A 23,063-nucleotide genomic window follows, 5' to 3' on the forward strand; every position below is an offset into this window, starting at 1 on the left:
ATTATTCGGCTTGACTTTCAAATTTTTGGAGACCAGAAATATTTGTTTGGAATCCACACTGCAAGTCTTCAGAAGCATTTGACTTTTGAGTTAGTACAGGAAAGTTGTGTTATTCACAGGACCACTAACTACTTCAACTCCAAACATTACAGCAAAGTAGCACAAAATATATGTATGTCCTCAAATAACCCCAATGAAAACATTCTAATGACTTGGAAAAAGTCTTGGAAAAGGCATGGCAAAGTGGAGAGACATCAAACAAAGCAGCAATCAGTAACACTGCAATTCTAAGTCGCAATTGTACTCCCAGGTGACACAAAACAAATTACAAATCATTTTATGGTCTCCCTGAGACTTATGAATTTGAGACAACACATGGTGGAAATGCATTAGCCTCTATTTCAAGCCGATATCTCTGCACCGCATGAGAAAAGCAAAATCTTGGAGGAAATTACTCTCGCATAGCAGGGGGGCTAAACAACAAGATGACCTCGAGCTCAAGTGTGTCATCCTTTGATTGATAGACTGTAAATGCCAAACTGGGGATTTACATCAAGTCTTGCAATTGGAAGATCACAAGACTAAAAACGAGTGGCACTCACTCAAATTAACATTTCAATGTCACGCAGCTACTGTCAACAACGCATGTCATTGAGCTGCTCATCTTCATATGAAGCTGTCAACAGCAGCATATAAGTGCACCACCAATTGGAGTGTAGTGACATGTGGACGTATACTGGCTCCCGGGGGTGAAGAAGGGGGGCGGTCAGCACCAGATCCGGCACGTGTTATCCTTGCTGCCTGCAGTAGAACACAAACACGAGCAGGTGGCTGCACAGCTGGGAGATGTGCAATTAACAATTTGTGACGGGCTAGCAAGGACCGCTTGATTTGCAGCTCAAGGCAATAGTCGCTATTATCAGACATGCAAGCTTGCCAAATGTAGGACATCTGTGGGTGTGCTGTACCTGTGATAATGGTGTCACCTTCGTAGTTGAAGGCGCAGGAGAAGATCTCGTCGGTGTGGCCCTGGAGGACCTGAAGGCAGACTCCGGACTGGGCATCCCATAAGCGAGCTGTTTTGTCGGAACTGGCAGTGAGAACCCTGCTGCCCTGAGGACTGAAGCAGATCTGACGAGAGGGGCCTAGTCATTTTGTGTGTATTGAATAAAAGATTCAAGTAGAGGTGCTTAAAATGATAAAAGGAGGTGAACGGTAGTGAACACTTACTAGCCCATGGGGGGGATTTTATTTTAAATACTTAAGAAGGATAAAGAAAGCAATTGTGTTAGACCCGGGCGTATCGTTCTTGGAATAATTTTATTCTTATACAGAGGGGACAAGATCCAAGAGATGATCAATTAGCGCTACTCAAGATACCCATAGAAATAAAGTATGGTTTTATTAGAGACTTAAATAGAGCACCAAGGAGAAAAACTAAAGAGGACAGAATTTGCCTATTAAAGCCAGAGAAGGAAGATGGGAAAAATAAAAGCAGGGGGAAAAAAATTACTCTAAAAAAATTATTGGGATCAATTACGGGTGAGTAGAAAAAAAAATTATAAAATGGCAGGAAAAAGTGGACTCGGTCAAATAAAAATGGGTAAATATCACAGTTAAAAAGCATAGTGGGAAGGTGGGAAAGGTGTCCTGTTAAAGAGAGATACATAATCCTTTGGATTGACCCCCCCCCCCTTCACCCATCTATTTATAACTGACAGATAAACAGAGGGACCTTCTTTTGTGCACACCTCGTGCACGTTTGTGCACATGACCACTGTGCCTTCATTCGCTTGTGTGTAAAGACAGCAAGCACTATAAAAGCATTTGACCTTTCCTCTATGTTTGATTATGTGAGGCGAAAGACGAAGCTGCAGGTATTACCTCAAGTCTTTCCTGCGGAAACATCACAACATAGGTTAGCTTCTGGACTGGACGCAGTGAGCATAGAACAGCCTGAAAGCAGGCCTCTTGTCCTCCCGCTTCAACATCGGCATGTTTACAAATAAACATCTATTTCGAGCAGATCCCAAGAGAGCTCCAGCCACAAATTGAGGCTTTAAGTTACACAATTGCAAGAGCTCAAAGAAACCTGTTTGCCACAATCCTGCTACGAATTACTCTCAGTTCCAAACAGAAGCGGTGAATAATTCAATATTTTGTGTGATCGTTCATATTTTATGAGGCCTTGTGAAATGTTTCTAGTTCGAAGCGGCTGTGCATTATTCATTTTGTCGATATCATCCACCCTTTCCCCCAAAGAAACATTTGTTATGATTTTGGAAAAAAGAAACTAACAGAAAGCAAAATAAGTTAGATGCTGTGCAGGTATGGGGAAAGACATGCTGTAAATATTCCTTCATTATTTTTGTTTGAGGCGGATGTGGAGCAGGCGGTATTGTGACAATGAAGACAACTCACTTCTCCACTAGTTCAGTGACTCTCAAACACGAATAACGCGAAAGATCATCAAGTGCGCCATGGGAAATGATCCAACGTCAGTCAATTTAATGTCACCTTTTTCGTTCTTCCAACAGAATAATCAATGTGTGATTAAATCAACCTTGCTTTTGCCACTGCCTTTTGAGTTTTGTGCCTCTTTGTGGCGACATATGATTTGAATTAAAAAAAAAAAAGTTAAAGGCTTTATATCAAAACACTGGGCTTATTTTTGGCGAAAGCACTTTTAAATTTATATGACAAGTATGGATTCCTACCTTGGAGATCTCTCCCTCATGGCCTTCCAAAGTTGTCAGACACTGGTATGTGGTCGCATTGAACACTCTGGCTGTGCCTGGCAAAAATTTGAATCAACAGTGTGCATGCAATGAGAGAGATTGTCTCACAATCTTGTGAAATTCAAAATATGTCTTTACAGAGATAATAATGCCAGTTTGATGTGAACCTAGAGCAAGTTCAAATTTTTTTTAAGGCTCTTAATTTTCTCCGCTATCCAAAAGCATACAATACTCGCATAGCAGTGTTTTTTTTTTTTAAATCAATTCTCAATTTTTTATGGGTCAACTGTGAAATATTTAGCAGATTTTGTTGGAAAATGTCCCTCACACAGCTTTACAGATGGAATTTGTACAAGCACTGTGTCTAGGTTTCATATGTCATAATAAAGCTAATCACCATTTTTTCCCTGCAAGGAAAAACGGAAATCAATTTGCGGTGCCTCATTTATTTAGTCAAGTAGATGATGAACCTGGCAATCATTTGGGATGCTGTTTTTATTCGAGCAGAGGCTACTAATGACCACCCTTGTTTCTTCATTTTTAATGCCTGATACAACTAAAAAGTACATAATTTCCATGGACATTTATGATAACAACAAAAATAACTCATAAGATGAATTGAATAGCTCATATAAATTCATGTTTTTCTCAATAATAGCCAAAATCACATCAATAGCAATGAAATTGTACGGAGCAAAACCTTCTGTCACATGAGTAAGAAATTCAAGAAGGTGGTCTAATTTTTTTTTTTTTTACTGTAAATACATCTACTGTGAATCGGTTATTAGGGTAAAGATATCCTAAAATAATGCAGTATAATTGTCTCACCATCAGCAGAGGCTGTAGCAATGAGTTGACCCCGTAAATCGAAACAAACATCCAGCACCTCCTCTTTGTGTCCAACAAGGGTGGCTACACATTTTCCACTGCCTGCATCCCAAACCTGAAAACAAATATTGCAGCAGAAAATACATTATTTGGTTGGTGGGCTTGGTGCAAGGTTTCTTTATGCTGTAAATGATTTAGATCTTCTCACCTTGCCTGTTTTATCCATGGAGCCCGTGACTATGAGTGAGCTATCCCAGTTAAACTGCACATTGCTGATCTCTGCCTGGTGGCCTATCAATGTGTAGACACATCTTCGAATAAAAGAGGAAAACAATTCGAGGTCAGCGGTGGTCTCTTCCACACGATGGATGCATTACGATGCAGCGACAAAAATGTCTGACCTTCCGGAAGCAACATCCCAAATAATAACGGTGTGGTCAAAGGAGCCAGTCACAAGCTGAGTGCCGACAGAGTTAAAGCACAAGGAGAGGACCTCTGCAGTGTGACCCTTGATTGCAATCAAGCAGAGATAAAATTGATTCACCTCTTTGTCTCTTCTCCAGGAAGAACATTGTGTTAATAACCAATAAAGGTTGATTATTTCACTTGAACTAAATACATCTCAATCTTCATTGACTGCTGTCTGGAAGATTGATTGATGTCATGATGAGGGCAGCAAAAAGCAGCTTTTCCTCATTGCCACATTGCAACACCCCTCAGAGAAGGATTGTTTTGTTTTATTAACATCTTAACAATGATAGCCAGATCATGAACGGATGTGTGATGTGGAGAGGGTGTGCTTGCAGCGCTAACGGGGTTCAATTTAACAATGAGAGGAGAATTCTATTGATGTACTAAATGTCTCATGCGAGGGAAAAGAAAAGATGACTCACAGTGAGAGTGGCCACCTCCCACCCTGTCGCCACTTCCCACAACTTGGCGGTAGCATCCATGCTGCCTGTGGCCACGAGTGTACTCTGAGGGTTGAATGCCAGACACACCTACACAAAACACCTTATTTTTTTCACACACACAGTTTGGATTCCAGACAAAAATATTTCACAGATACTTTTGTGTGTCTTGGGCGATTAGTGCTAGCGAACAATTTTTATTTAAACAGGTCATACTCACTATTTCCGCCATGTGACCTCGAAATGTATAGAAGCATTTGCCCGTCTCAGCACACCATAATTTACAGGTTTTATCAAAAGAACCAGTGGCAATCTTGTCTCTAAATTGCATAAAGACAGAATAGCTTAAATGTGGAAAGCCATAAGAACAATATCGGCGACTTTCAGATACTGCGTCACTTTGCTATAAAAAAAAATATTTCAGTACCCAAAGGGGTTGTTGAATGCGATGGCATACACTACATTTCTGTGACCCTCCAGAGTGTGCAGCTCAGTGCCCGAGGCGGTGTCCCAAATACGACACGTTCTGTCGTAGCTCCCGGTTAGAAACCTGCAGAGTGAACAAAATGATAGCAAAGAACACAGGAGCTTTTCATGAGGTGGCAGAATTTTGCACATCACCTTGACCCTGATTTGTCAAATGCAACATTAGTCAGAGGTAGTATGTGTGCCTTCAGCTCCTGTAAAAAGAACAAACAAAAAAAGTCACATGGTAACTGGGATTACTTTTCTTTCACTTGTGTCATTAAGTTGCATGTGGAATATGCATTTGCATGGACAGGAATTTTCTATAACTTCATTGCCTTATCAGAATTTTGAATTACAATTGCTGTCCTTTGTGTGGGCCTGCTGCTCTCTAGTGTTTACATGTAGCGGTGCCTTGCGAATGTCACTACTTAAGACATATCAGAGGGAATTGGGGCAGACGTGCAGATGGACTAACCTTGGAAAAAGTGAAACTGTTGTGGTCCTCCTGGTTCTGTTTCTGTTGAAGTCGAATAATGAGCTTTTTTACTTGCTCAGCCCGGGATTGTGTGATCAGAGGCTCTGATTGCATGATCTCTTTCAATAAGTCATCTGGGTTGGTTCTGCATAGAAAATAAAATGTTATAATAACAAATAGCTGCGTACTACTTAAAAAAAGCGTTTATTATTAATAATTAATTTAAAAGCAAAGCTAAGAGAACACGTCGCTTTGATTATTTGAGACTTTCTTCTTCTGGAGCACAACAATTTATAATTGAAGGTAAAAATGTATTTACTTTTGTACTATCCGTCCAAACTATTTTTTTTTTTTTTACACAAGCAGGCTGATACTGAAAAAACAAGTATGCAGTATTCATGCATAATGAATCTACATATCTTAAGTGTAATTAATAGTGCACGTACTGTATTGTCAAATCCAAAAGGTCAATTGATTTGGTCCTCAAAAGCCCTACTTTATCATACTCCAGGATTATACCTGAAAGGAGATAAAAGTCATTAAATCGAATACTAATAGATAGGATATCTTATCCACACTTTTTATTTAATTTGATTGTCTTCAATTGCAGGCACATTTACAACAAGAGGAACCATAAACCACCTTTAAGAATTATGGTTTGTGTTACCTGGTGGGTAATATCTGAGAAGAAACCTCTTGAGTCTCATTTTGCGCAAGCAAGCCCACGTCCTCCGTCAACAAACCGTTGCTACGGTAACAGCCAGCACACGGCCACGACGCATGCTCAGTCGGGAATGAAAGTCTAAAATCACGCGTAATGTAAGGATTTATATTTATTTATTTATTTATTTATTTATGAATTTATTTACCCCCAACTATTCATGTTGTGTCAAAAAAATTCGTGTCAGTAATTATTTTTAATATTATTGATAGGTTTTTCGTTTTAAAAGTTGCATGGTTTTTTCCTTTTCACTTCAGAACGGTATGGTATTAAAGTCTACTCATTCTGTTTCCTAACAGGTGAAAGTCTAAACTCATAAAGCGTGACACGTGCACATCCAACTCATTAAATTATTCCAGCTATTGGTGGTGACTACAAGGGGAAGTGTCATTATTTGAAGGCATATGTAAGATTGCTACATTAGGAACCCTGGGAACTAGACGACAAAGAGATTCTATTGGGAGGTGGAACCATGGGCTGCTGGGAGAAGCTCAAGTCCTCAGGCTGGGCATTCCCGACTGCAGTCTTGTCCTTCTATGGGTTTTTTGCCAACTGCAGGATTGCAGAGCCTTTCCTCACGCCGTACTTAATTGGACCTTATAAGAACATCTCTGAAGAAGTGGTAAGCTGATATCACCCACCAACAATGTGTTAGAGGACTACATCAGCAACCATGTTTGGTTTTTTTCTTAGGTGACCAACTATCTATTTCCCATATGGACATATTCCTACCTGGCCTTCCTTTTCCCTGTTTTTCTGCTGACTGACTTTCTCAGATATAAGCCACTCATTGTGCTGCAGGGGTTCTTCCTGGTTTCCAACTATGTGCTGCTCTGCTTTGCCCCAGGACTGATTGCCATGGTCTTCCTTGAGGTTTGCATAAAGTGTTATAAGTTCAAATGTTTTACAGAAAATGATTGTCCCTCAATCAGAGATGTCACAATAAGGTAGGTAACCTAGAATAATTGTCCTGAGCTGAAGGGCCCTTGAGAAATGGCTGACATTTGCCCATGAACCCAACCTCTGATTCCCAATATTTTGAAGACTATGGATTACACCGATTTCATTTTAAAAGCCCTTTTCCACCCTCCCACAGATTCATTATGCTGTCGTGACTGCTACAGAGGTGGCCTACTTTTCCTACATATACAGCGTGATTCCCCTTGAGAATTACCAAAGAGCCACCGGTTACCTTCGCAGCGCCATGTTGTTCGGGTACACGTTTGGTGCCGGCCTGGGTCAAGTTCTCGTCTCATTGGCAGGTGCTGTTTCAAATCTTGCAAAAGAGAACAACTGAAAGGGATGAGTTTCAATTGATGTACATCAAAAATATGTGGATGTAGCTTTCCAGCATGCATATTCACTGCAAAGAGAATTACGAAAGAAACTCTTGAATTATTTGAAAATTTCACAAGGCAGTATGAAAGTATGAATTCTAATCAACAGGGTTGGACTACTTCTACATCAATGCCATTACTTTGGGCGTTACAAGCGTGGCTTTTCTCATCTCCTTCTGGTTGCCAATGCCTCAGAGGAGCATGTTCTTCAAAGGGAGAAAAACTACAGCTGTGGGCAGACAGTCCCAGCAGGAGGGGCCTGGGAGAACGGACAGACCTGATGGAACGGCAGCGGATGAGGAGGACGCTAGCTCGGGGAAACAGAAGATGGAGCCTAATGACAATGCTGCCTGGTGCAGCAGGAAAAATGTGTTCAGAGCAGGTCATTTACTTTGGCAAAGCTTCAGGGAGTCCTACTCATCGAGGCATTTCTTTCTGTTCTTCATCTCTACCTTACATGCACATTCCACATTATTTGAACATTTTTAATACAGTGACTTGGGACTGTATGATCAACAAGAATAATTTCTTTTTCTAATCATCCACATGCAGGCATTTGATCTATTGGTCCTTGTGGTGGGCTTTGGCCACAGCTGGATATACACAAATACTCAACTACATCCAACTAATGTGGGACCATATTGAGCCATCTGCCACATCATCTGTTTACAATGGTGGTGTAGAAGCTGCATGCTCGCTTGTAGGTAAGACAAAGCACAAGTAGGTTACTAATTGCAAACAATGTATTTATAATACATATATATGCATATAGTATGCCTGATGCTGCTATTCATGTCTCCATTTTGTGGGGCAGGTGCTACAGCAGCTTTCTCAGTGGGTTATATGAAGGTAAACTGGTCAGTGTGGGGGGAGTTGGCATTAGGTTTCTTTTCAGCCGTCGGAGCAGGCGCTGTGTTCCTGATAGTGCTCACCGGCAATATCTGGGCTTGCTATGCTGGCTATGCCCTATTTAAATCATGCTACACGCTGCTTATTACCATCACAACGTAAGTTCACGTCATTCAGACAGTAGAGTTCTGGAAAAAGCTTAAATAAAACCACAATGCAATTCAGATTTCAGATTGCGGCCAATCTCTCCATGGAGTGTTACGCCCTGACATTTGGGATCAACACATTTGTGGCCCTCTCCCTGCAGACCATCATTACACTTATTGTTGTTGATGGAGCCACATTAGGACTGGACATTGTGACACAGGTATGTTTGGACAGCTAATAAAATAGAAGTAGATAACAAAACATGTATGGCATGTAGTCAAATGACATCATGCAATGCAATGTAAATTTGACAAGTACGCAACCTGGTTTTAGCATTCCTCTGCACACTTTTTAAATACCGTTTTGTTTCCTGCACTATTACATACTTTATCACTGCTGCACTTTATACTTATTTTATTTTTTTATATAGAATGTTACTTTTATTCAACCGCAATATCACCGCATTGTTGTAAGCTGTATGCAACGGAATTTCGTTTTGTATGCACCCTGTGCAGACAAAATGACAATAAAGTTGGTCTAAGTCTAAGTCAATGTGATCCAATGATAGAAACTCAGTGACATCTAGTGGCTATCCTATAGCATTACATACAGATCCAAAGATAGAGCTTTATTCCTCCTCAGTGTTGCTAAAAATATTTTTTTCTCTCTCTCAGTTCATCATTTATGGGATCTACCATGTTGTCATCTCCGTGTTGTTTTTGATTCGAGGGACCTACACTGCTTGTACAAAGCAAAGAACTTCAAAACCACCAGATAACATTAAAAAGGAGCAGAACACTGTGGAGGTGATCTATGATGAAGCTTTCTGATCAAGGTCAATTGTTCTACTGGGACAGAAATGAGTAGATTATTATTACAGTGAGACTTTAACAGCAGTGAGTTAGTGATCTTTTTTTTTTTTTAAGAGTATAATTTTAAGAAAAGCTTTTACTGAATACCAGAATTGAAAAACTCTGGATTTGCTCCTGCCCTAGAGGAGCAGCACTTTCTCATGGCCTTCATAACAAACATCTGCCACTTAAATTATATTCTGTTGCACGTATATGCTGCTGATATGTTAAACTTGACCTCGGAATGACTATCCCTTGACCTTTAGAGAAAATTAAGAAAAGAGATTGAGCTCAGTTTCTACTTACCTTGGGTTTCAGTCAGATTTTTAACAACTGATGAAAGATTAAAGTTATATTGATATACAAAATGAAAATTGACTCAACTCTTTTTTTGAACTGATACCTGATTTGAGCAAGATATAGTTTTTGGAGGTAATACATTTCTGACATTGACTCTGCAGGCCAACTTGGTATCTATAGTCATTGGCAGGACGACAAAAAACAAAACCCTATCCGCCTAACAATATGCACAAAATATGCAACTTCAAATTGTTTTTGCCTGTGTGCTTCATTCTAACCATGCATAAAAAAAGCACGTCATCATATGTAAAATATTCACTGCAACACCATTAGAAATGAACTTTTATATATATTTATATAAACAGCACAACAATATAAATCAATATTTGGTCAATTCTTAAAACTCTTTTACACAATATGTGTGTATGTATATATATATATATATATATATATATATATATATATATATATATATATATATATATATATATATATGTGTGTGTGAAAGAGTCACTTTATACATACAAATTAAATTAAAATTGTCTTTATACGCAATGAAAGTGGTTGTCAGTTCATATGCCATATTGACATGGATGACATCGCGAGCCAGGCCTCTTTTGTGCGAGCGTGGCCTGGCAGAGAGCATTGCAGCATTCTTTCTCTCTTCACTTATTGTCAAGAGTACATGCAATATTTGTCCGGTTCACCGAAAAGTATTCTGCACAAATAAACAATGGAGATGGCAGTACCCATTGGCATTTCCAAGCAATAGTTTCGTTATAATAAATTTTGTCCAAATACTGATATGCGCAAAGAGTGGATTTGCTGAAGAAAACAATATTCACAGAGTTTGAACGTAAAGATTGACAAGTCTCGCAAACCCATACTTTTCAGCCGGCTTGATGAGCCCTTCACAAATTCAACGGGGTGAGGATCAACCTCTCGCTCTGCACTCACATTATTTTATCACTACAAACAGTGTCACGACTGTCACGCTTCAGAACGGTCAATTTGTGTCAACCTGCAATACAAATCTATACAAACATTGTGTTTTAAAGCTACCTGTGAAACCAAACAGTGAAATAGGTGCAAGCGGCATCAGTAGACCCCTGAAGAGAAGCTGATATGATAGAATGCTATAAGAAAGGATTCGTCGACGAGCCTCCTGTTGGATATTGCGGCGGCGGCCCCGCACCCTAGAAAAGATACACAAATCAAGAGGGCTGATTAAAATAATCAATCCAACAAGTGCAAGTGACAGTGTGGTGTCCCTAAAGAATTTGAAATGTTGAACTCTAAAAACAAAAGATGTTAAAATGACATGAGTTTTATGGCATGATTGACAATGACTATTTTTACAATTGTGTAAACGGTTATATTCAGACGAAAACATAATGCTCTAACCAGAAAAGGGTTATTGGAGACCATTTGTCCAGCCATTGCCTGCCCAAAAGGTGTCACCACTGGCTTGCCCTGGCCATAGACTGGAAATCCTCCACCTGCACAACAAGTACATGACCTTTAGCTCTTAAAACACCGTTACCCCCCCCCCAACACACACAAACACACCATTGAGTTGCTGGGGATACGGTGGAGGCTGCGAATAGGGCACCTGGCCAGGGAAAGGCTGCTGGAAGGTTCCACTATAGCTTGTAGGGAGATTGTAGGCTGCCGTGTTTCCAAATCCAGCAGGCATGCTCATGGAGGCGGTGCCAAATGAGGCTGCAACAAAACAGGTTAGCAGCAGGTTGATACCACGTTTTATAATAGCTGCATAATTGTGTACACTGAAAGTTTTTCACTTCTGATGGACAAGGTGACTAACCTGCTGCTGCTGCTGCAGCGGCTGCCGCCGCCGCACTGGCAGCTCTGCCGTTGGTCTGGAATGGGTTGGTGGGTGCGGTTGAGGCACCAGCAGCCGCAAAGGGATTATTTGGCTGGGCTGCTAAATCAGGAACAACAAAATAAAACAAATACATCACTTTTCATCTTTCCTACAATCTCACATTCCAAGCCTTAAGGATACCGAAGAGTTTAATTGCAATTGCAACGTACCAACAAACTGAGGAAAATGCACTAAAATGTTTGCTGATTTACTCACCCCCAAAGGTTGGAGGCTGAGCCATACCAGGTAGTACTTGTTGTGCTTGGCTTGTGCAGACTCCAGTCTCTGGATTAAATGAAACCCTGGCCAAGAAAACATCCCAAATATGACTTTCCAGGACGCGAAGTGAGAAGCAGCGTGATATCTTACCCCTGTGTGCGACTGTTATTGCAAACACCAGCGTTGGGAGCTGGAGGGCCAAAAACGGTTTCCAGTTCAACTAAAGCAGCATAGCGGTCCCCTCCTGTAACCCGGGCCGGTTGGTTATGAGACACTGCAGAAACCGAACTCACCCCGGCAGGAACAGCGCCCCCTGGAAGAGAAACACACACACAACAGTGCTCAGTTTAGCATGATCAATAATTTGTTTTCATTTTGAAGCATAAGGTGGAAAGTGTGGAAATACCTGCCATTTTTAAAAGCAGTATAAATCATCAAACATTAGAAATGTAATATTTTTCCATCACCATTTTGGTTTGGGACTATACCACAGCCAAGGAACCGGAAACTAAAAGACAGTCCTCCTCAAAAGCGGAACTTGCTCATCTATTGAAAAAGATGCTCGATGAAACAGGCTAGGCAGGAAAGGTTTTACCTTGCTCTGTTTTGCCAGAGCTAAACACGTTATCCAGGTCAGCGAGGGCTGCGTATTTATCGGCAGGGACACCGGTACTCTGTACCGTGTCCCTGACTGCTCCTGTGGAGGACGAACTGAAGGATCCAAAGTCAGCACTACATGATTTGGGGAAGTTGTCAAAATTTGCAAAACTGGCATTTGCTAGTCCCCCTGAGGCACTACCTGCATGAAAGAGAGAGATTGTAGAGTCATGAGGGGACGCGAGTTGTTGGCGTTCCGTGACGACATACAAGATGACTAGTCAAGCTGGGGAGGAGTCGGGCTAGATTGGACCGTGGATTCTATTTATATGAATTGCATCCTTTGCACTCAGCTATGGGATGAAAACAGCACCGTTACTAAAACGCATGTTACATCTGCGTTTAGCGCCAAACTGTAAAATCAATCCAGAGTGATAGACACGACTAAACTGACAAAATGTGATCGATTCTCTTCTGCCAGTTTTTATAACTTTCTGGCAGTTTTCAGCTTGGTTCATATGCTGCTGATTTGATACATTGCCCAAGCGCAATAATAATGCCGCTTTATAATCAGTTTTTCCACCAGCAAAATTGTAAAATGCCATTTAAAGCTAGCATACAAATACGATTGCAAGAACAAGTTTGTGAAGCCTTAGGAACAACAACTCCAAGTCCTCACATTGAATGATTCTAGAGAATTGGCTCTAAAGTCATTAGCCTTGGGTTCACATAACTTTCCCACTTTCAGTCAATGATTACATGCGGTCCAATACAAACAAGGAAACATGTATGTGTGCTATTCGCTTTGCTGTGACTTCAATTCAGAAGAGGTCACATTTTAGGACTAATTCATGAATTATATCTCGGTCATTCCAAAGGGCTCACATATGTTCGCTTGCAACTGTACAAAGACAGTCGGAAACAACACACACTGCAAAATGAAAGAAGCCAAACCCAGCGTGAGACTTACTGAAAGCAACCTGGAGAGGCAGAGCAGTTGCTAACTCACATGTGCTGCGGCTGGATGAGAGGACAGTGAATGCTGGCAGCCCCCAAAGCAGCAATTGATAGAAATAAAAAGGGAATGAGGAAAATGAGTCATGGGGCAATGAGCAACGTAAGCTGGAGAAACAGAAATTGAACCAGAAGCACGTGAGGTCAAAACAAATAGAGGGCTGAAAACCAACACAGTGAAGCAAACACAATGAAAGGTTAAGTCTTGAAAAGTGAAAGAGGGATGAGCTAAAAAATATTTAATGGTGAGAGTTATTAATAAAATGACTGCGTAGATCTACTCCCTGCAAAAATGCTATCCATCCATCCATAATATATTTTCTATATAGCTTGTCCATTCTGGGTCGTGGGTGAACTGGAGACAATCCAACTTCATTTCTTAAGGAGAGGCTGGCTACAAGCAATATTGGCTGCCATCATATCACAGGGCACAATCTAAAAATCCCCTCCAAAATTTGAAAACACATTCAAATATAAAAAAAAGTAGTATGTGGGGTCGACAGTGCTTAAATTTACACCAATGCAAAATGTATCGTCTTAAAATGGGAGAAAGTCAACGTGCCAAAAGAAAACCAAGCAGCGGTAGAACATGCAAATGCCATTGGAACCCTAAAACCTCCAAACTGTACAGCAGACTTGCAAAGTGCATTCCAATCTCAAAGTTAATATTTTGAATAACACACACAAATATCGCATTAGTCATGTGATGAACAGAGTTGTATAGTATTAAATGACATGTGGGCATAAAGGCTACTTGCTCTACCTGTGCTTGAGGCTTGCAAGTGGGCTTGGGCTGATGAAGGGAAACCACCCACAGACCCAGGAGTGCTCGCAAACGCATCAAAATTAGCAAAGTCTGCATTTGTGTTGGGATTCGGTGCCGCTGGATGAGGTGTCACGATGGTGTTCACACAGACAGACCAACAAAGACAATGGGAGCAGAGTGACATTTCACATAAAGAACATGGATGAGACTGATAAAAACACACATGGGATAATTGGGACATCAGGGAACTATAATGCAGAGCAGCATTAAAAACTGAGAATTGAATATATATATATATGGAATGATTGTATGTCACAAATGTTAATGGTTTTTGGAATGGCATCTCTAATCAGACGTTTCTGCATAAATCGTGTTTACAACTACTATGCCTTACTTGTGTGGCTGTTGAAATGTGCAAAGTTTGCAAAACTTGAGCCGGCGCCTGCATTCATTTTTGGTGGAGCAGCAAAGATGTCGCCACCCAGGTCACTGAGGAGGTCAAACTTCTTGTCATGCTGTTGATGGGTCGGCCCACGTCCGATCACTGGAGACTGGCAGAACCAAGAGACGTAGTTGTAAACACGCCTGCCTTACGGAAGTTGTCACGATTGTAACCAAATGTTGCACTAGGTAAACCTGCATTAGAATCTGACCTGATTAGGTGGTGTGTTCTTGTTGAGATGGAGAGTCAGAGCAGAGTCACCGAGGAGGGATTTAAGCGGTCGAACCTCTGGAGTGCTGCTGGTGCTGCTGTTTGAAGATCCAGAGATAGACGCGTGGACAGATGCCACCACTTTGGCTTGGTCAGGAGGTACATACCTGGGAAGCAAAAGCACACAACAAACCAACAATCAGTATTAGATATGACAATAAATAAATCGAATAAAAAAAAATAATTAGAATTTTTTTTTTTTAATTAAATATCTTGATGCAACTTGTCCATTATTTAAACTGTGCTTGGGACCTGCTGTGACCTGCTGGGTATTTAGGGCACTGGCCGGGAACAAAACTGGATCGTGTCTTCGTTCCTTCTTATTCAAGGATTTAACTTTCAACTTACCATCTCTTTTTTTCATATTTTTCTTGAAGAAACTCCTTGACTTTCTGTGGTTCTCTGAAATCGGGTGCTGATAAGGTTTTCCCATCATGAAGGCCCAGCCAGATCTGTCGACATACCTGAAACATACAAAAAAGAAAATCAATTCATTCTACATCGAGTTTGGCTTGGCCTTTAGTACATTTTATTATAGGGGATGTGTTAGATCATTTAATTGCTAGCATATAAATTAAAGGAGTGTCTCCAGAGACTGTTGACCCATAAAGCTGGAAATTAACCAACCAAGTGAGATCCCATTATATCACACACAATAAACAAAACACCTGCCCTTTCATATTTTGGTGCACTCGCATGCATGGACACACCACTGCAATCTATGCCAACCTTCTCTATGGACAGACAGTAGGCCACTTGAAGGCTGTAGTATTTATAAAACAGCTCTGGAGGACTTATGACTCTGCTTTAACCTTGAGTCTGCTGCTATGCTAAAGCCTTAAATAGACTCCACCTCCCAAATGGCAATGCTGTATATTTTATACTCCTTCTTCCAGAAAATGACTGCTGGATGATGATGTGAAAATAAAACATTCAAATGATTCACTGAAACTGCAAACATTATTAACAGCTTACAAATGCTCTTCCAGAGGATTGCAAGAGTGAAACAAATAAAAATGATCTGTAAACCTTTAGGGATAGACATTAGAATACACCGATTTTTAATAGCTGATAAAATAAGTGCGTCTTAAACCAGTATGCCACCTTCTAAACAACTTTGCCTTCAGTTTAAAAAAAAAAGAAAGAAAGGTGATCGACCTGTGGGTCTACAAAAGTCAGTGTGCACCATTTTAACCTGGATTTATCTTTCATGTAGTGTGTCCTTTTTTTAAAATTTCTATTAAACATTAACAGCCACAGCCTACCTCATTGCCGTTTTTCTGTAGAAATTCTATTTCCTGTTGTGTGAAGGTTGTCATGGAGATGGACTTGACTCTGTTGGGTGGATTCAGCCCCCGTCTGAGGAATAAATAAAATAGCGGGCATTATTAAAATACTGTGTACAATTTTATACATTTACAAGCCATGAAACTATTCATGTAAATCTACCGCAGAACGGTAATACGTAGGTCAAACAGGGTTTACTTCCTGCCAAATAAAAATCTCCCGAAAGAGACATTGTAAGTAGAGTTCCTCAAGGGAAAGCCTCCACCTTCATAAGGAATGTGTTTACATAATGGATTCCAGTTCCACCCATTGAGCAACCACTTATTATTGGGGTTAAAACACAAGGAGGGTAGTGATGCCCTGGTAATAAGTCTTAACATGTTAAACAAAGTTCCCAGAAATAGGGTTCAAATATAACTTCCACACATAAGCAATGTTTCCACTTAGAAGCAACAGAAGAGCAATTAATACATTATTTGATCACCACGTTGGAGGAGCGGGGAATTAAAGTGAGTTTGGCTTCTGTAGCGACTCAAAGTTACAGTATCTGCTCAAGACCATCAAGTTGGAGCATGCACAATGCCAACTTCTTTGCAAGTCTCAGCGAGAAAGCAAGATATCTCCACCACTTCCTGTTGCACATGCACATCACATGCCGGTGACAACACAGAAAGCTATTCTGCCTCTGAGGCTGACAATCAGATAGTGTGTGACTTTTGACACTCAAATAAGAGGTTATGATTCCAAACCACTGTCGGTGATGGAAAAAACAATGACTCGTCATTAAGGGACTTTTTGGAGGTGTGAACTCCCTTCTCGACATTACATTACAGGTAATGAGGCTACTACCCGAAGACAATTAGGATTGGCTCCAGCCCACCCGCGACCCTTAATAAAGCAGTTTGGATAATGGACGGATGGATGGACTTAATTGTCAAATATAACAAAATGGTTTCCATGAAACAGGAAGGCAGTGTGCAAGCAAGTGACTGTAAGCAAACAGAACAGGAAGGACAGATGAACAGTTTATTGAGTTGCCTGATAATAAGCTCATTTATTTTCTTCCAATTTATGCTCATGCCCAAATGGTTTTCTTGAGCTATGAACATAATTATTTTAATATCAAAGTAAAATGCACGGTGAACACGATATGTACAAGATAGTGGTAAACTAGTAATTACCCATTTTGATTTTTAAGAAGTATGAATGGGACTCAGACAACAGAAAATAAGGTAGATGACTGCTAGCATCCTTGCTTAACTAGATTTTTGCTGTGCAAATTCACAAAATGCCACAACTACCAGTCGAGATGTTTTTCCATCCGAGTCGGATTGTTTTTTTTGTGGGCTTCACGTCTTCCTTCCTGTATGTGATGAAGAGACCTAGACGTGCCACCACATCCTTAGTAACAAGTGCACTGATGATGGCCGTGGGTGAACACTTGACTAATCCCAAATCCCAGGCTACAGATGCTTGATTACACAACTGCACTATCAAGCTTTAACTCAAACACACTCAACTCTCTACGTACCACAATCCAAACACCCCAAAGGAGTAATTGGTCAAGGTTGCATCCCATTATGATACAATTGACAAACTCAGGAGATTTGACATGCAACTGGTAGCAGGCGCCGAGTGTGTTGACTTAGCTGGTACAAATGTCACTTTGTTCACTTGGCTGCCAAGAGAAGGCAAAGTCAAACAACTGTCAGTCAGATCAACAAGATGATGTTAACTAGTACAGTGTAGAAGAACTCTTAGCAACACCAATGATGCGTCGTTAGCCAGTAGCTAAGAAGCTAACTGCGTGTGGCAACCATTTGTAGGGTTAAATCTAACGTTGCGGTGTAATGCCCGCGCCATATCCATGGCACATTAAGCTCAGGCGGCTTGGTAACTCACAGAATGCCGGAGCAGGAGGTACACACGAAGGAGCCCACCGTCATGTTGGCGTAGGTCGGGCCGCGCTGGTCACAGTCAAAGCACTTTCTGTTAGCAGGCAAACTCGTCATTTCCCTCAGCATCTTCAGGTGTTTCTCCTCTTGCTTTCGTTTCGCACTCGCCGCCATAGTTATGTCGACACAGCAACCACAAAAAATAGATGACCTGATGTTTGAATAAAAAAAAGAAGGTACGTGTTTTATAAAGGTAGCCGACCCGTCTAGCAGGCAGACGGGTAAGGAGGGCAAGGTGGGCGTCTCCGTCAATGACAGGGCGGCCTCACGACTCCTCTTGGAGTTTTGATGGTGCGTTTAGGGTATGCTGGGAAGTCGGAAATTACCTGCAACGCCCTATTAGTGCAGTTATTTTATTGTCATTGTACAACAGGTATACAATGAAATTATGCTTTTACGTGTGGTTTCACCAACAAACCAAAATAGTTTTAATTACCGGCCATAGCCTTGACATGGGGTATCATATAAATGACAAAATGATTTGGGTGCTCTCTTGGGACTGTCCTACGTGGAACAGTGTGGGTGGTGCAGAATTTAAAGGTATCCGGGTGCTTGGGAACGCATCATGAGACATGGCGTCAGTTATGCGTAGTCTGAACAAGATAGTACCCACCTTAAACTTCCGCATTCGTTGACAAAACTCCAAAATGCTATTTGGGTTGCTGTGTGCTAAATTAACTAATTAGTATCTATAATTGAGTCCATTAGTATGTATTACTGTTTGTTTGTATTTATCTCAACGTCCGACTGTTGTTTTGTCTCTTTTGAATAAAGGAGTGCCACCTCGCGAAGAGCAGCATTACTGCAGAGAAGGTTGCTTCTCTATTTTTTTTAAACGCAGTATTGCACAGCATACATAGCAGCAAATGCTCCAAAGTTTCTATTTGCAATTCAATACTGAAATGAAAACTGTAAAATATTTCTCAAAAATGCCATTTAAAATGTCTTGCATGTGTGACATGACCATTATAGCCCACCACACAAGAAAAACAGACAATTGCATGCAAGTACCGATTCCATAATCTGTGCCTCATTGACATGACAACGTTCTCATGACTACAACAGATCACACATGATTTTTTTAAGTGAACAGATAACAGACTACAATTGTAAATCATATTTACATTGGATATTCAATAAAAAGACAAGGAGTTTTTTTAACATGATCCGATGTTCTTGTATTCAATACAAAACTTGAATCTTACTAAATATGTTTTTTTTCGGATAGACATATAAAGACCACAAGATAGACAATGAGCAATACAAGTACATTGTTTTGCTGACACCAAGTAGGGAAGATGTTCCCTAGCTATAATTAGCAACCCAAACGTTCTTGATATATTAATTGCTGCTAACTGTTTGAAGTAAAGGACGCTCATTCTGTGGTTGTGGACTAAAGTCAAAGGGTCTGCGATCCTCAGTGTAGCCATAGAGTTTCCGCAGGGCCACACGAGCTGCCTCCTCCTCTGCCGCAATAAGTGTCTCACCTGGACCCTGGGCCAGGAGCTTCTTATCACTATATATATAAAAAGGAGAAAACAGAATAAATAAACCAAAAATATGACAAAACATAGGTTAATAGACATAGACATACCTGTACAAACCAACAAAATAGAGCGGCAGAACAGTGCTGGACCCAGCAGACCTGATGAGGCGGGGCTCTGGTAGGGGAACATTTTTCTTCTTGAGTTCCTCCACCAGAAGGCCCATAGGATTGACCACTGTCCACATATCAAACAAGTCTTTTCCGATTAGCTGGGAAACGAGGAAATCCTGTGGTTGAGAAGATCACAAATCCATGTAACACTTTGTTTTCAGACAACTAAGCATACAAAGGTCTCTGATCTCATTATTTGAACTGATTGATTGATTGATTGATTGATTGATTGATTGATTAATGGATTGATCAATTCTTACCCTGAGGAAATACCCTGCACGCTGTGTTCCACTGCTGTCAAGTAGTGCTCCAATCACTGCCATGAATGTAGAATGAAGCACATTGTCCGGGACGGGGAATTCTAAACTCATGGTTAGATCCTCAATGCCAAGATTTTGAGCAACATTGCTTACTAGGGGTACACTAGTGAGCTGTCTCACAATACTTTCCACCCCTTGTGTTGGCAGGCTGGGAAAGCTTGCCCTGCACCAATCCGTGAGGAAGCTTGTTGTGAAGGCATCTCCCCGTGCACTCAGCTCAATATTATCATTCAGAGAAAGAGCAGTGATCTCAGAGTCTATGCCAATTTCTTGTCTCTTTATCAGCTCTGCCTGTAAGTAACAGGGATTTATGAACGCTGTTTTCAATTGCTCCAGGGAAAAGTTCTCATGGAGGCGGGTGCTGAAAGCCTGAACCTCAGCATGATAATCCCAATTTGGGTGTTGAGATCTGAAAGAAATCAGAAATGTCATAATGATGCTCACGGTCCTCACGAGACCAAGTGGTAATTGCAATACAAAGTTAAAACAACTATCTGATCCATCCCATTAATGGTACTTGAGGTGATCTTTTAGCCGACGCGTTAGCCTCACCTTGGTTTCGGAGGTGGAGGACCTTCAAGCTTTAACTTTCTTGCCATAAGGTGTGTGTAGGCCCTCATCCAACGTTTTATCCCTCGAACCTGCGTGACTGTAACATTCCAACTCAAATGTTGGCAATATGTTCCAAACATTAACGCGCCTCGATTAATAATAATACTCGACGCCATGCTTATTTCTTTACCGGTAGTGTACGTCAGCTAAATCAGTCCGACAGGAAACAAGTGACAGGCCCAGTTATCGGAGCGTTGCCATAGAAACAAAAAAACATCAACTCGGTCTAAGTCTCTAACTACAGCCTGCTAAGGATTTATTTTGGACTTACAATTATACAATGTTGCTTCCTGAGGTTGGTGAAACAAATTCCGATGAAACATCAACAGTCATTCAAGTAGAGCATGAAGATGACAAAACATCTGCTGAAGTTGCCACAATGCAGGATGAGCATGGAGAAAAGAAAGAACAAGCAAAGCTGTCAGGGCCACGGATGACCAAGACATTTTTAAAAGACCACTGTAAGCAATACAAACTCTACTCGACACCATGCCTGAATGACACCTTGTATCTGCATTTTAAAGGATTTTCCAACATTGAAAATTTGGATGAGTACACAGGACTTAAGTGTCTTTGGCTGGAAAGCAATGGGCTGCAACAGATTGGTAACTTGAATGCACAAGTTGACCTCCGCTGTCTGTTTCTTCAGCAGAACCTCATTCGCAAGCTGGAAAATCTCGAACCCTTAAAAAGTTTGTCTACTCTAAATGTCTCTAATAACTACATACAGACTATTGAGAACATTTCCTGCCTTCCTCAACTTGGTACTCTGCAGATTGCCCATAACAAACTGGAGGGAATTGGGGACATAGAGCATCTGAGTCAGTGTCCATCTATCAGTGTGCTGGATCTCTCACACAACCTTTTGACAGATCCTGGTATTCTTGCTGTGCTTGAAGCCATGCCGGAACTACGAGTACTTAACTTGATGGGAAATGAAGTTGTGAAAAAGATCCCCAACTACAGAAAGACTTTGATCGTCCGTCTCAAGCAGCTTACCTTCCTTGATGACAGGCCTGTTTTCCCCAAAGACAAAGCGTGTGCAGAGGCTTGGGCACTTGGTGGAATTGAGCAGGAACGAAAGGAGAGAGAACAATGGACCACACGAGAAAGGAGACAAATTCAGAAGGGCTTGGATGCCTTGGCAATGATTCGGAAGAAAGCTCAGGCGAAACAACACATGGAAGTGAACGGCGAGGGAGGTTGGTAGTTTGAATACTTTTTTCAAAGAAACATTTGTTTCTGTGGCTTCAGAAATTCTGACTCACCAACAATTACATTTGTCTTTTTTAAATGTATTTGTGGATTATATACACCTTGTATTATAGTCAAAGTCATTGGCTAAGGTCATAATTCACCAGTAGCGTGACCACTGACCTTTGCCCTTTCTGCTTAATTTCAGGTGAAGCTGTTGATGTTTCTTGTGAGGAGCCACCTGAAGAGCAAATTCAAGTATTTGTTCAGGAGTCCTTGGATGCCCATGAGGAGTTTATCCAAAACAAAACTAAACAGCTGCCTGACAAAGAGCATCCAAACAAATATTCTGACGGCAATAAATCTGACGAGGAATCACACAAAGAAACACAAAAGGAAAATATTGGGGAAGTGATTCTAAGCGATGCACATCAACTACTTCCTTCTCCTGAATCATTACATGGTTCTGGTCCACTTGTGACTGAACTGGTGGATGCCGCACAATTAGAAACCATTCCACTAACTCCTCCCTTACATGTTGATGATCTGCCTGACCTGGAGGATCTGGAGCCAGAAAACGTCTCTGAAATGTTTTCCGATATAATGGTGAGACCAAGGATAGAAGTAATTTCAGGGGATGGCAATGATGATGATTCAGTCAGGAAATGTACTTTTAGTGTAGATAATCCGGTGAGTTCAGGTTTGTCCAAGTCAACCAAAGCTCCCGATTCATCATTGATATATCCAGAAGATGGGGATGCTCCTAAACCAGTTGCAAACCTTCAAACAAGTCAAAAGTCCCGTAAACCACAATGCCTGATTGAGGAGCTGTAAAGTTGAGATGGTCTCTGATTGATGATCTGACTCGTGTCAGATTGATAACCTGTCATGCAGCAGATGTGTGGACACATGGACAAAATTGTTGTAAAAATTGATTTTCTTTTTCATGTTGTTTCTAGGTAATCATCTGTCATTGAATTCTTCTGAATTGTTTTTATTCTACCATTAGCTTTGCTACACTGTCATTTTGTGCTCTGGACTAATTTTTGCAACGTTATTTTTGAGTGTATTTCATATGATAGTATGAAAATGATGATTATTACAAACATAATATTAAAGATAATGTGAGCAAATTTGTTGTTTCAGTCATATATCAAATCTGCATCTCTTAAACCATTCATTACACAAGTTGCTGACTCTTTAAAAAGGTTGGTCTATAA

The 23,063-nt window shown here is 40.8% G+C and overlaps 5 protein-coding genes across 12 annotated transcripts; 2 read left to right on the plus strand and 3 right to left on the minus strand.

The window, feature by feature from the left end:
• Positions 1-32: 32 nt before the first annotated feature.
• On the minus strand, positions 33-6,187 carry daw1 (dynein assembly factor with WDR repeat domains 1). The gene is made up of 13 exons (XM_037267818.1): positions 6,088-6,187; positions 5,867-5,939; positions 5,421-5,565; positions 5,099-5,157; positions 4,905-5,027; positions 4,698-4,797; positions 4,460-4,567; positions 3,968-4,074; positions 3,775-3,877; positions 3,567-3,681; positions 2,718-2,794; positions 969-1,131; positions 33-801 (listed from the first exon to the last, which is right to left on the minus strand). The coding sequence occupies exons 1-13, from the start codon at positions 6,125-6,127 to the stop codon at positions 767-769; spliced, it is 1,248 nt and encodes a 415-aa protein (XP_037123713.1). The 5' UTR covers positions 6,128-6,187; the 3' UTR covers positions 33-766.
• Positions 6,188-6,551: 364 nt separating this feature from the next.
• slc19a3b (solute carrier family 19 member 3b) lies at positions 6,552-9,622 on the plus strand. Its single transcript, XM_037267222.1, has 8 exons — positions 6,552-6,763; positions 6,835-7,014; positions 7,238-7,403; positions 7,588-7,903; positions 8,031-8,182; positions 8,293-8,485; positions 8,553-8,694; positions 9,149-9,622. The coding sequence occupies exons 1-8, from the start codon at positions 6,614-6,616 to the stop codon at positions 9,302-9,304; spliced, it is 1,455 nt and encodes a 484-aa protein (XP_037123117.1). The 5' UTR covers positions 6,552-6,613; the 3' UTR covers positions 9,305-9,622.
• A 531-nt stretch (positions 9,623-10,153) lies between these two features.
• agfg1a (ArfGAP with FG repeats 1a) lies at positions 10,154-18,332 on the minus strand. Of its 8 annotated transcripts, none has more exons than XM_037267211.1 (14): positions 18,008-18,332; positions 16,084-16,177; positions 15,167-15,282; positions 14,760-14,925; positions 14,501-14,657; positions 14,104-14,223; positions 13,297-13,368; positions 12,325-12,528; positions 11,880-12,042; positions 11,727-11,812; positions 11,458-11,567; positions 11,195-11,351; positions 11,030-11,124; positions 10,154-10,821 (listed from the first exon to the last, which is right to left on the minus strand). In XM_037267211.1, exons 1-14 carry the CDS (start codon positions 18,172-18,174, stop codon positions 10,762-10,764), a joined length of 1,767 nt encoding a protein of 588 aa, XP_037123106.1. In that variant the 5' UTR covers positions 18,175-18,332; the 3' UTR covers positions 10,154-10,761. The 8 variants fall into 8 exon arrangements, with proteins under 8 accessions (XP_037123106.1, XP_037123104.1, XP_037123105.1 ...); XM_037267209.1 differs by having other exon boundaries at positions 11,195-11,347; positions 11,451-11,567; XM_037267210.1 differs by having other exon boundaries at positions 11,458-11,570.
• Positions 18,333-18,917: 585 nt separating this feature from the next.
• mrpl44 (mitochondrial ribosomal protein L44) lies at positions 18,918-20,809 on the minus strand. Its single transcript, XM_037267217.1, has 4 exons — positions 20,590-20,809; positions 19,978-20,446; positions 19,655-19,833; positions 18,918-19,576 (listed from the first exon to the last, which is right to left on the minus strand). Exons 1-4 carry the CDS (start codon positions 20,763-20,765, stop codon positions 19,402-19,404), a joined length of 999 nt encoding a protein of 332 aa, XP_037123112.1. The 5' UTR covers positions 20,766-20,809; the 3' UTR covers positions 18,918-19,401.
• A 21-nt stretch (positions 20,810-20,830) lies between these two features.
• dnaaf1 (dynein axonemal assembly factor 1) lies at positions 20,831-22,905 on the plus strand. Its single transcript, XM_037267216.1, has 2 exons — positions 20,831-21,851; positions 22,052-22,905. The coding sequence occupies exons 1-2, from the start codon at positions 20,930-20,932 to the stop codon at positions 22,675-22,677; spliced, it is 1,548 nt and encodes a 515-aa protein (XP_037123111.1). The 5' UTR covers positions 20,831-20,929; the 3' UTR covers positions 22,678-22,905.
• Positions 22,906-23,063: the final 158 nt, after the last annotated feature.

The sequence above is a fragment of the Syngnathus acus genome, chromosome 13, assembly GCF_901709675.1.
Source record: "Syngnathus acus chromosome 13, fSynAcu1.2, whole genome shotgun sequence".
NCBI classification, from domain to species: domain Eukaryota; kingdom Metazoa; phylum Chordata; class Actinopteri; order Syngnathiformes; family Syngnathidae; genus Syngnathus; species Syngnathus acus.